Source organism: Balaenoptera physalus (assembly GCF_965194825.1).
Source record: "Balaenoptera physalus genome assembly, contig: HAP1_SCAFFOLD_2443, whole genome shotgun sequence".
Classification (NCBI taxonomy): Eukaryota; Metazoa; Chordata; class Mammalia; order Artiodactyla; family Balaenopteridae; genus Balaenoptera; species Balaenoptera physalus.
In genome coordinates, this window is record NW_028124364.1 from 37,465 (window position 1) to 51,066 (window position 13,602).

At 46.1% G+C, this 13,602-nt stretch overlaps 1 protein-coding gene across 1 annotated transcript; it reads left to right on the forward strand.

Moving 5' to 3' along the window:
• Positions 1–6,376: 6,376 nt before the first annotated feature.
• LOC309654266 (speedy protein E4-like) lies at positions 6,377–12,937 on the forward strand (the record flags this gene model as incomplete). Its single annotated transcript, XM_082478835.1, has 6 exons — positions 6,377–6,485; positions 7,007–7,222; positions 7,867–7,925; positions 8,406–8,491; positions 10,023–10,191; positions 10,352–12,937. The coding sequence occupies 6 exons, from the start codon at positions 6,377–6,379 to the stop codon at positions 10,409–10,411; spliced, it is 699 nt and encodes a 232-aa protein (XP_082334961.1). The 3' UTR covers positions 10,412–12,937.
• Positions 12,938–13,602: the final 665 nt, after the last annotated feature.

Genomic DNA, 13,602 nt, shown 5'->3' on the forward strand with positions numbered 1-13,602 from the left:
GGAACACAGTTTTAAGGAAGCTTAACTTTCTCAGAAATGCAGAAATTTTGTTGTGCATTTATTTTCTTTCTTTTTTTTTTTAATACATTTATTTATTTATTTATTTATTTATTTATTTTTCTCTGCGTTGGGTCTTCGCTGCTGCACGTGGGCTCTCTCTAGTTGCGGTGAGCGGGGGCTTCTCTTCGTTCTGGTGCGTCGGCTGCTCAATGCGGTGGCTTCTCTTGTTGCGGAGCATGGGCTCTAGGCACGTGGGTTCCAGTAGTTGTGGCTCACGGGCTCTAGAGGATTTTTTATTGTTTACTTTTTGCAAGTATTCATCAAATGCGTATTACTTGAATGAATGACAAATCATTTCTTCCAGCAATCTTCAAACTGCTTAAAACTATGACAATATTTAGCGTTTCAAATTTCATATGACCTCACTCTCTCCGTGTTCTAGTTTCTAAAAGCATGTGGGATCTTCCCGGACCAGGGCTCGAACCCGTGTGCCTTGCACTGGCAGGCGGATTCTGAACCGCTGCACCACCAGGAAAGTCCCTGTGTATTTATTTTCAAGAAAATATGGCGGCCGGATGAATTCAGAACTAGGGGCAGAAAGCTCTTCCTGTGAGACATAGAATCTCTGCTGTTTAGGCAGATTTAGAGAACAACTTTTCCAACCACTTATTAAGGAGTCCGATACGCCACGAAAAAATATATCATTTTTACAGAGAGAAAACCAAACTCCAGCTTTGCATCAATATATTTGATACTTAAGAGAACCATAAGCTCTTTTTTGAAAATCTCTGCAATAATCATCAAAACTGAGCCACCTTCGGCTGAGACCGATACAATTCCCTTTCCACCAATCTCCGACAACTTTCTAGATTCATTCAGGTGGTGTCCTTCACTATCCTCTTTCTGGTGCTGGAACAATCGGTCATTTTACTTTAGGACCAAACTACTTTTGTTCCTGTTAATAAACAAAACTACATCTCATCATCTTGTATACAAAGTTGTATCTCTCGGTTGCTGGAACCAAGCAGGACCCTGCAGGGCCCTTCCATGTCCCCTGCCTCTTGCTTGTAAAACAGCTGCAGTCTCCCAGGCCTCCCCTGAGTCACAAAACAACAGGTTCAAGCAGTTCACGATTAGGACAACAGCAGTCACAGAATCTTTAGTTCCTCCCCAAGGACATAAGTAACAGTGTCAGAGACACATTCCTAACTTGTTTTGCAGATACTAAAACCGCTACAAGAGGAGAGAGCTAACTGTATGGTGACCAGACTGGAGCTATGACATAAGCTGCTCCATCTTGAGCAGACCTGAACCAATGGCTTACACAATTCCAGGAACTGGCCTCAAGGAAATGGGAACAATCCAGCACTGGACTTGAAGATTAACTGTGCCGGAAACAATCAACATGACACTGACCACACCACTGCACGACCAATGTCAAGATGATGGTCAGAGCTGACTGTGCTACTCTGCATTGAGCCCCCACCTGCACAGCCCAGAGACTTCCCGTCTTTTCCCTATAAACCCCTTTTCCCTCTAACGGGCAACTGGGAGATGCTTTGGGGGACACTAGTCCACCATCTTCCCAGCTTGCCAGCTTCCTGAATAAAGCATCTTTCTTCTTCCACCAACCCTTGTCTCTGGAACATTGACTTCTGAGCGATGAGCAGCTGCACCTGAGTTCTGTTCCAGCCGATAACATTACTATTGCTCAAGCCTCATTCATATTATATTCATAACAACTTTGAACCCACGTTACTTCCATTGCACAAAGAAAACTAGGAGTGAATAACTGACAACTGCCCATCACACACCAGCACTGTAGGCTAGCAGAGCTCATGAACACACGTAACACAACATTACGAAGCCACAAACATCCCTTACACAACTTCTCCAAGTGCCAGACACAAACACATTCATTAACACACCCACAGATACAGCCTCTAGGTAACAAATAAAAATATGCAGCAAGAGCATAGAACTTGAGATTATGCTTAGTGATCAACGTTTCAGGTTTCTGTCTTGCTTACAAATGACCTCGGTATCCAATGATTATCCAGTCAGTAACACAATTTAATATCAGTTCAAGGGTTTACGTAAACTAAAGATCTTGGAATGTATCGACAAGCTAACACAGTACAAAACATAGTTACTGTTGAAATAAAGTTTGTCAGAAGAATAATTAAATGTGGCTAAACACAAATTTACATTTTTCATAACCTTAAATATTAAGTAGAAGTAATGTTAGCTTATTTGATGGGTACACCTATATAAATTTAGGAAGAACACACCCAAGTAGAATTGTTTTCAATGTACGCCTAATACTGATAAATAAGATAGGAGTAACTTTGTATTAAACCAAAACTATTAAACTAGCTTCATTTGCCAAAGATTTACCTAAATTATGTAAACTTGAAGTCTTTAAATTTCTGAGTTGATTTTTTTGTTTGTTTGTTTTTTTGGCTGCACCGAGAGGCTTGCTGGATCTTAGTTCCCTGACCAGGGACTGAACCCGGACCCTGGCAGTGAAAGCACCGAGTCCTAACCACTGCACCACCAGGGAATTCCCTGACTTGATTTCCGTGAGAATACTTTTCTAGCACATTTAAAGTATCAGAAGTTCAAATTCCTTTCTCTCTGAGAATTTGAGGGATACATAATTTTTATAAGCACATTTGTATCTTTGTAAGCCAATCAGGACACAAACCCTTGAATTTAAGAGACTCTACAATCTACTTTAATAGATCCAGAAGTAGGAAAACATTACATACTCACACTGTCACAGGTAAAGGCCTTTCTGAATTACAGACACACAGACATACAGAGAAATGGAACTTTTACCTTCAGTTCTAAAGTCTTAGACATGGGTCAGGAATAAACACTCACCAGTCTAGAGATTAAAGAGCCGTTCTCCTCCCATTGGGCAAGAGATTCTTAACTGATTTGAGCTTGTCAAAGTAGACAAATAGACGAACAGAAAAGACTAAGAAAAGACTAACAAACCAGACCCTCTGTCACCTCTCACCTAACTGAGATTAGCTCTGTAGAAACTCAATCGCTTTACAGAGACCATCGAAAGTCTTCAAACGACAGAGCCAAACTCAGAATCACTGCTGCTACAAATGGGGAAGCACTTAGCTGTAATCTGAAAACAAAGCCGAAACACAAAAGTAATAGAAGGGGAAACTAAAGAAACGGAAAGTGAGCCAAGTTCAATGCCTGCTTGGGTGGGTTCAGCCCTGGGAGAGGAGAAAAGATGTACCTGGGCTTCACCGGCTCAGGAAACACACCACTTGTTGCTGGGCTTTTACAGCTTTATTTCCGTATAACTGATATACAAAGTCCAGTCCAGGTTTAATTTGTATAACTTGATGAGTTTGGACATATGCACACACCTGTGATACCATCACCACCATCACGGTAATATACTCATCACTTCCAAAAGATTCCTTCTATCCCTTTGTGTCTGTGTATGTGTGTTAGGAATACTTAACACAGCACCAGGTACATGAAAAGGTGCTCAACGTCACTAATCATCCGGGAAATGCAAATCAAAATCATCATGAGATGTTACCTCACATCTGTTAGAATGGCTACAATTTTTTCTTCCTTTTTAAACATACAGTTGTCAAGGTTGTAGAGAAATCGTAACCCTTGCATATTGTAGGCAGGAATGTAACATCGTGCAGGCACTGTGGAAAACAGTATGGAGTTTTCTCAAAATCTTTTAAATAAAAATTCCATATGATCCAGCAATCCCACTTCTGGGTATACAGGCCCAGCTCAGAGACATTGCAGCTTCAGTTCCAGAACACTGCAATGAAGCAAATACCGCCACAACGCAAGTCACATGAATTTTCTGGTGTACCCGTGCATGAAAAACTGACGTTTACACTATACGGTAGTCTGTTAAGTGTGCGATAGCCTTGTGTCTAAAAAAACAACGTACATACCTTTATTGAAATATACTTTAGGGAAGAGAAATATACATCAATGGAACAGGATAGGAAGCCCAGAGATAAACCCACGCACATATGGTCACCTTATCTTTGATGAAGGAGGCAAGAATATACAGTGGAGAAAAGACAGCCTCTTCAATAAGTGGGGCTGGGAAAACTGGACAGCTACCTGTCAAAGAATGAAATGAGAACACTACCTAACACCATAACACAAAAGTAAACTCAAAATGGATTAAAGACCTAAATGTAAGGCCCGACACCAGAAAACTCTTAGAGGAAAACATAGGAAGAACACTCTATCACATAAATCACAGCAAGATCCTTTTTAACCCATCTCTTAGAAAAATGGAAATAAAAACAAAAATAAACAAATGGGACCTAAGGAAACTTAAAAGCTTTTGCACAGCAAAGGAAACCATAAACAAGACAAAAGAACAACCCTCAGAGTGGGAGAAAATATTTGTAAACGAAGCAACTGACAAAGGATTCATCTCCAAAATATACAAGCGGCTCACGCAGCTCAGTATCAAAGAAACAAACAACTCAATCCAAAAATGGACACAAGACCTAAATGGACATTTCTCCAAAGAAGATATAAGATTGCCAACAAACACGTGAAAAGGATGCTCAACAACACTAATCATTAGAGAAATGCAAATCAAAACTACAATGAGGTATCACCTCACACCACTCAGAATGGCCATCATCAAAAAATCTACAAACAATAAATGCTGGAGAGGGTGTGGAGAAAAGGGAACCCTCCTCCTGCACTGTTGCTGGGAACGTACACTGATACAGCCACTATGGAGAACAGTATGGAGGTTCCTTAAAAAACTAAAAATAGAACTACCATACGACCCAGCAATCCCACTACTGGGCATATACCCTGAGAAAACCATAATTCAAAAAGAGTCATGTACCAAAATGTTCATTGCAGCTCTATTTACAATAGCCAGGACATGGAAGCAACCTAAGTGTCCATCATCGGATGAATGGATAAAGAAGATGTGGCACATATATATGATGGAATATTACTCAGCCATAAAAAGAAATGAAATGGAGGTATTTGTAGTGAGGTGGATGGAGTTAGAGTCTGTCATACGGAGTGAAGTAAGTCAGAAAGAGAAAAACAAATACAGTATGCTAACACATATATATGGAATCTAAGGAAAAAAAAAAAAAGGTCATGAAGAACCTAGTGGCAAGACGGGAATAAAGACACAGACCTACTAGAGAATGGACTTGAGGATATGGGGAGGGGGAGGGCTGAGATGTGACAGGGTGAGAGAGTGGCATGGACATATATACACTACCAAATGTAATATAGATAGCTAGTGGGAAGCAGCCGCATAGCACAGAGAGATCAGCTCGGTGCTTTGTGACCACCTAGCGGAGGGGGACAGGGAGGGTGGGAGGAAGGGAGATGCAAGAGGAAAGAGATATGGGAACATATGTATATGTATAACTGATTCACTTCGTTATAAAGCAGAAACTAACACACCATTGTCAAGCAATTATACTCCAACAAAGATGTTTAAAAAAAAAAAATTTTGGTAAGTAGACTAGAATTTCTTAATTGGAATCGAGGGGCAGGCTTTGGACAATCCATGGACTTCGTGAAATCCAAAGGTGCCCTTTTTTGTTGTTCTGTGTTTGTTTGTAGACCCCTTTGAAGGGTGCGTGAGCACCTGTCCTTCTCTCTGATTTTAGCTTCTCAAAATGGCTCTTGGACTCAAAGGTGCCTGAGGGTGGCGGACGTGTGCTCCCCCAGTACAGAATTCTGAACACAGTGTCAGGACACATTGAGCAGAAGAGCTTTGCCAAACTGCGTGTTTTAACGTAACTTTTCAATCCAGTCAGTCAGTGCACCTGGGATCTTTTTTACATACTTATCTCACTCTTATAAGGCTTAACCGTTGCTGCTTCTCCTAAGTTTCCTTGTCCCTCTCCCCACTCTCCCACCAGGCCGTGGAAAAGGAATGGGAGCGAGGGGGAGAGTCCAGCAGGGAGAGGGCAGCGCACCTGCTGGGAAGCGGTAAAGAGGGGTCCGGACACCTTGAGGGGGCTTTTGGAGGACGGGCAGAGGTTGGGTCAGTGGCAGGAGATACCATTTACCCCTGATCTCTGGGACAAGCGCACACATAGGTCTGACAGTTACTTGTGTTTTCATTCAGACTGGTTGCCAGTTTGACCCATGATGACGTCACAGGCTTCCGACCTTCCTGATTGGAAGGACCAGACTCCGTGGCGCTCGGCAGCAGAGGTGGACAATAGCATCTCGCCAGAGCTTTTCTCCACTGCCAGTTGCCCCGCAGCTCGGAGAAGGGACGACCACTTGTGTTTTGCCCAAGTCCAGAAGAAGAGTTGGGACAAAGCAGAGTCTACGCTTCGAGGAAGGGAAGAGTTTGGGAGAAATCATGGCCAATCGTCAACCGAGTTCCCAGGTGGAGGACCAGGACTCCCAGCCCAGCTCCTCAGGGGACCCCCTGGAGGTGACTGTCAACGAAGAAAGCCCAGGACCGTCAGGTGAGGGAGCTGGCACGAGAAGGAATTTCAGAGGCTTGACCAGTAAGGAGGAAAGGGTACAGAGGTCGGGAAGGAGCACCTGCGTCAGGTGCCTATGAAAGAAGGGAGACATTCAGAAAGCCAGGGATTGAGGGAGGAGAGGACAGGAGCTGGGGACACGGAAACCCTGGGAAGCAAGAAAGAGGGTTAGGAGATGAGATCCAAGGATGAGAGAGGGGAAGAGAGGAAACAAGGGGAGGGTTCTTTTTCTTCTTTTTTCCTAGTGGGAGAAATTCTCTACCATGAGAAAGAGTTTTCAGGACAGGAAGCTGGAAAAATGACAAAATGAGACAGGGGAGGGATAGGTAGATATGGGCAGAGAAAGATGGAAAGATGACTTGGGGCAAGGTCAGAGGTCTATGAGACTGAAAAGGGTAGGGGTGTTTCGGGGGGGAGGCGGAGTCGGGGTGGGGTTGGGTGGTCACCAGTGGCTGAATTCCCAAGACGAGAACGTCCTATTGTAGTCTCTTGTCTTTTCTCAGCCCCCTGGGCCGGCTGCAGCTCCCCGCCTCAGCGCCCTGGCTGTAAGAGGAAGAGGTCAGTGGCGTTCAGAGAGGAGGAGGAGGAGGGCGAGCCGGCCACTGAGGCCCAGGACACCTGGGTCGTGGAGTCGCTGAGTGGGCTCAAGATGAAGCTCAAGCGACAGCGGGTGTCTTCAGTGCTGCCTGAGCACCACGAGGTCTTCAACAGGATGCTCGGTAAGGACCAGCATCCCCCGCCCCCCGCCCAGCACCCTCCAATCCTATACTTGAAAAGCAAACAAACAAAAACTTCCAATGACTACACTTTCCCAATGGAAAAGAATTCCCTGCTAGTTGGTGCGCTCTCCGTCCCTGGCGGACTGTCTACGGGTAAAGGACACAGGGGACACATAAATGATACAGGATTAGGTTAGACTTACAAGTGATACAAGACTAGGTCAGATTTAGAAATGATACAGGATTAGGTTCGCTTGGTTTCAACTGTACCCCTGAGACTCTAGCTCTTACTGGCCTTTTGAATCTTACTGGCGTGGGGCGGGGGTGGGGGGGGCTGACAAGCCACCTTCGCCCCCTGACGTGACTGTCAATTGAGAAATTGGCTGTGAGTAACTCGATGCCCTCTGCACTGGTACGTGAATGCATGATGAAGGGGCATCACTCCCTGTCACTCGGCCCCCCTAGAAGGGGAGTCACCCCTTTTCCTCCCACAGCGAATGGTCTTCCCTCCCCTCTTCCCATCAGCTTCGCCCTGGGCCACATCTTGGCATTTCCCCAGGGGGGGCGCGGTTCTCCCTCTTGGCTCTGGAATGCTCCCACGACAGCCCTGTTCCCACTGGCAAACATCTGCCCTCTTTTCACAGAGGATCCCGTCGTTAGGAAATTCCTCGCCTGGGACAAAAACCTGCGGGTATCTGACAAGGTAAGTCCCCCACTGAGATGGATTCCTGCTCCAGCGCCTGTCCTGGGTGGGCACGCGGGGTGCTTTCTACACCCACGTTTCCACTCCCCTCCCAACCTGATGCCTTGTCAACGCTTCCCTCCAGGGGCCTCGAGGTCCCCACTGGGATCTGAGCCCCAGGTGTGCCCCTTTGGTGGTTGCTGCCTAAGTCCCCTCTCCTCTCAGCTGCTGGGGACTCGCCTTGGCTCCGGTTCATCAAACACCGTCCAGTGCCAGCGGCCCGAAGTCCACGCCCTCAAACCCACAGCCTCGCATCCTTGGAGCGTCGCAAACTCTGACCTTCTGTCCCCTCCCCTCCCCCAAATAATCAGGCTCACCCAACACGGGGGTCTCTTCTCCAAGTGGCACCACCCATTCCTCGTCCCCTGCTCCCTTATCCCACTGTTTTTCCTCTTCCACGATGCGACCTCTCTCCTACGTTTTTTTCCCTCTTTCCATCAGTATCTCCTGTCGATGGTGATAGCTTATTTCAGCCGGGCCGGGCTCTTCTCCTGGCAATTCCAGAGAATCCATTTCTTTATAGCTCTGTGAGTATCTTGCTCCATCCCCTCCATCAATATTCAACACCCTGGGAGGGCGCAGGGAGAGACCTGGGGCTCTGACCTTTCATCTATTTTTTTAAACCCCTCTGTACCGTTTACGCTGGCTGTGAAAATGACAGGATTACAGCAGAGTGGTTTCTTTTTCAAACGAAGTTATGTTTTTTATACCATTCATTGACAAAACAAACTGCCCTAATGTCAATTAAAACACTGAACGAAACAAAGCAAAACACGAAACCTTCCTAAGAGGAGAGGAAGAAAGAACTGACACCATCCTGCCCACAAGTAAATAGACTTGAGACGTTTCCGGTTCTCATTCTCCGGTCTCGGGTCTTCCCACATCAGCACCAAGTGTGATTATCTTCCGTTTCTGCGTTCCCACGACAAATGCCACAATCGGGGCCCTTATCACATAGCGCGGACCTGGTAGAAAATGCTCCCCACTGATGTTTCTTCCACGTCTCCCAAGCCAGTCGGCTCTATTTGCCTGCATGTCCTTCCAAAACCCAGGTCTGACCGCTTCACACAATGTCATTGGCTAATTACGTGCCAAATCAAGGCCAGAGTTCTGGGTTGGAATTCAACTCTCTCTGCAATCTCCATCACACTGTCCTGATACTTTATTCCTTGGTGTCACTGTTCCTTCCAAATACCCTGCCCTCTAAGTTTCTATTGTGCTTTTCTGTCCAGGGATCTTTCCCACACATTTACCTGAAGAAAATGACCCTATCCTTAAAGTGGGTTCAAACACCAAAACCTTCACGATGCCTGATCTCCCTAACTTCTGCATCCCGGAGGCACTTTACTTAAAATCGTATTAGAATGTGATGCTTTGCATTACAGTCATTTCTTATCTCCCCCCTTCCCCTTCCCCAGTCCCATTAGACTAGACACAATGTGGAAGGCAGGTCTTGTCAAAATGTCAATGCATTCCCAAAACACTCAGCACAATTCTTTTCATTTTGCGAATGTTTGTTATTGTGAGTCTTCGAGGTAATCGGTATTGCATTTGGCTACCAGATAAAATGTTCATCCATTCATTCATTCATTCATTCATTCATCTAATGAAACCTTATAAAGTACACCCTACACGCTGGGGAATATGAGGTGATGGGAACAGAGATTCACAAAAGGCTGTTGAATTAATGCATCAAGATGAACCAAGCCCTAAATGTGTCATTTGGTAGGAGAGGGATGAATGCAGAAATAGATCAGATCAGCTCCTGCCCTCAGGAACTGTACATACACCTACAACATAGGGAGAGAGGTGTGTGCACATACAACAAGTTGAAGGGAACAGGGGGTCTGGATTTTCTCCGCAGCATCAAGGTGTGAGAGGCACCCTTGCGAAGGTCCTGCCTGGCAGTGGCGCCTTGATGACTGGGCGGCTCTCGGGGACGCTGGGCAGGGCTGGGTGGGTCGTGTCAGGATGCTCAGCCCGCCTCTTTTCTGGGAAGCTGATCTCAAGTGGAGGCCCTTCCTGTGCTGATAACAGCCACCTGATGTCTTTCCCCAGCTATGTGGCCAACGACATGGAAGAGGACAACCAGGCCCCCAAACAGGCCATCTTTTCGTTCCTCTATGGAAAGAACCGCTCCCAGCGTCCCTTGTTCCACAAACTGCGTCTCCAGTTCATCCGTTCCATGGGCTGGAACGCTAGGGTCACTCGGGAAGAGTGCGAGCAGGTGGGTGGGCTGTGGCGGTCTGGGGGAGGGGCCGGGCCGGAGAGGAGGTGGGGATCATGGGGGATTCGGTCTGGGACTTGGGGACGGACGAGAAAGAACCGGACGCGGGGCACGGGGAGGCAGCGTCATCCTCATTTCCAGGGGCTGTTTGTCTTTCCAGATCCAGGCTTTTGATCCAGAGCTCTGGGTGTGGGGAAGAGATCGCGCCCTCTTGCCCTAGAGGCCCCAGGACCACGCAGGCCTGAGGTCATCGGCCTGCGCAAAGGTAGGTCTGCGTCCGCAAAGGTGCGGGCGGAATGACGCGTTGCTTACTGAGGAAATCGGAGGAATCCCACTGCTGGACCCACATCACCTCTCACGCTGTGAAGGGGGCCAGCCGGGCACACAGCCACACGCCGACTCAGCGCCCAGCCGCGGCCTCACAGCCACACACACACACCAGCACCGTGGGGCCCGTGGGCGCCAGACCTCGGGGAAACCAGTCTGTCACAGACGCATGGGTCTCACTGAAGTCATTTCACCCAAAGCAATTGGGTCCAAATAACAGCTCTGATGAGATGGTGGTGATTTTTTTCCATATACGGTGTTTCGAGTTTCTCTTTTTAATTCATTTTTGGCCTTACATCCCTCAGGGATATGGGTTCTAGGATTTACCTACCACAAAGTAAACGTCTACAAACAGGATATTAGATGGAACAGCCTACACGTTCAATAAGAAAAGACCAATTATGACTAGCTTTATTTTCATCCAAATTTACTTTCCAATTGCTTACGGCCAGATCACCTGTGACTCTTTATTTCCCCTGACTCACCACTTCTGGACCAATGATTCCTCTTGTACAATTCACCTTTTCCCCCTCAACTTTATGGTCAAGACGGTTTATCAGAACGAGTGACGGTTAAGGAATGCCACCTTCAGCATGGCTTGTTACAATGGACACATTAGAGTTCTAGATGTGGGCAGAGGATTGAGCAAACATTTGGTTGAAATCTTGCAAACTAGCTGCCTTAGTCCGTTCGACCTGCCCTAACAAGATACTACAGACTGCGTGGCTTATAAACAACAGACCGCAGTCTCTTTTACAAGGGCAATAATCTCATTCATGAGGGCTCTACCCCATGACCTAATAACCTCCCAAAGACCCCACCCTCCTAATACCAGCCCCTTAGCGGTTAAGATTTTAAGATTTCAACATAAGAATTTGGGGGGACACAAACATTCAGCCCATAACACTAACCAAGTTGAGGACTGACTATTATTTAAACATTAGGATCCAGGGACTTCCCTGGTGGCTCAGTGGTTAAGAATCCGCCTGCCAACGCAGGGCACACGGGTTCGAGCCCTCGTCCGGGAAGACCCCGCATGCCGCGGAGCAACTAAGCCCGTGCGCCACAACTACTGAGCCTGCGCTCTAGAGCCCACGAGCCACAACTACTGAGCCTGTACTCTAGAGCCCGCAAGCCACAACTACTGAGCCTGTGCGCCTAGAGCCCGTGCTCCGCCACAACAGAAGCGTCATGAGAAGCAACGGAGAGTGGTCCTCGCTCACCACAACTAGAGAAAGCCCACGCGCAGCAACAAAGACCCAATGCAGCCAAAAATAAAATAAAGAAAATAAGTCAATTAAAAATTAATAATAAAATAGACATTAGGATCCAGGATTAGGATTAGGGATCAGGCAGCAGGTCTCCTGGTCCACGATGCTGACCGGTCAGTGATGTCTGTAGTGTGGTTCCAAGTTCAGAGTTTAAGTGGTGCCAAAGGACCAAGGTGAGTTAAGACTAAAGCAGCATTCTCCAAATGCCAGCTCCCTGAGCAGAATCACCTGGAGTCTTGGCTATAAAGCAGATGACTGGGCCTGACTTTCGGTGTATTCAGTAGTTTTTGCAGTCAGGCTCACCAAACTCCAAGAATCGCACTTGAAAACAATGAATGGTTCAGGATTGGGGCTCCGAATGGAGAATTTGAGATAAAACTGCCATCATAAATGAGTCTCAATTCTGGTGAGAACTAAGAATGTGAAAACCTTTGTATCTGGACAGTTGCCACTTTGAAATCTGACGTCCTTGCTCCTTCTCTTACTTCCAGATCACAGAGCCCAGGAGAGATGAGGATGTTGCACAGGAGGTCAATCCACACGCTGACGACAGCCGTGAGGAAGGGAGGGAGAAGCCTCTTGTGCAGATGATCGGGAAGAACCCAGCGTCTTCTAGAACGAGCTCAAGAGAGTTTTCGTGTCACACTCCTGAGAGCGGGGCGTGCTTCTAGGAGTCTGTGGCAGGACAATAAGAAATCAGGGTTCTGTCACGTTCCATCCCTTTGGAAGGCACCACCCCAATTTTCAGATCATTTCATTCAAATCTCCCCTGAGATGAACACTGGAGGTCCCATTTTTTACACACTTCTTTGCCCCAGTCTAGAAGCATTTGAAGGTGGCGTGTAGGGGGCTCAGAACAGGAGGGAATAACTTTAAAATATATAATTAGAGCCACACGGTCATAACTGATGACTTAACTTTCACTGGCTTATTTTGAAAATGTCACCTACAGAAGTACTGTATTTTTGTATTTTATATTTATAGATGTATTTTAAATAGTTTTGAAATAGTCTTCATTGTGAAACATCTTATTCCCACCAAGTTTTGTGATGAGTATTACAGCTGTTGTATATTTACACCTATATACAATTTTATTCACATTTTCAAGAGAGATTTTTGGTTTTATCTATGACATAATATACATTTTATCTATTACATAACATTTCCATTCTACTTACAGCTAGGTGGGTATTTCCTCCCAATTCTTGTAAGCATAAATTTCTATATTTTTAGTTCTCATTACTGAATTGTGGGAATTCAGTCGTAAGTTTTTAACTTCTCTCAACAAGTTTGTATGTTATTTTAGATTATTAAAGAGTACCGTGCAATGCAGCTTTTGGGGAAATATAATAAAGATGAAAGTCTTCTCACAATCATGATGTGTGTGGTCATTACCAGTCGGCTTCGCCTGTTTGCTGCCCAACGAGGTGTGGCTTAATGGCGTTGTGATTATCCAACCACATTTCTTAACTCTGAAAAATAATCCTGAATTATTTTTCATGGAGGAAAAACTACAGAAGATGAGGCAGATCTTACGTCGTTCAGGACTCCAGTACTGAGAGACAAGTGTTGGGTAAAAGGAAACATAGCTTTACTGAGGAAGCCAGCAGCCCAGGGGAGAAGGTGGACTCGTCCCAAAGAACCAACTCTCCCCTCCTGAGGTTTTGCTTGAGGACTATATAGGGAAAAGAGAAAGGGGCTGCGTGTTGAAGACAGGGTCACAGGGTGCGTGATCAGCTCACGGACATTCTTCTGATTGGTCGGTGGTGAGGTAGCGGGGACTCAACATCATCAGCCTTCTGCTTCCAACGGG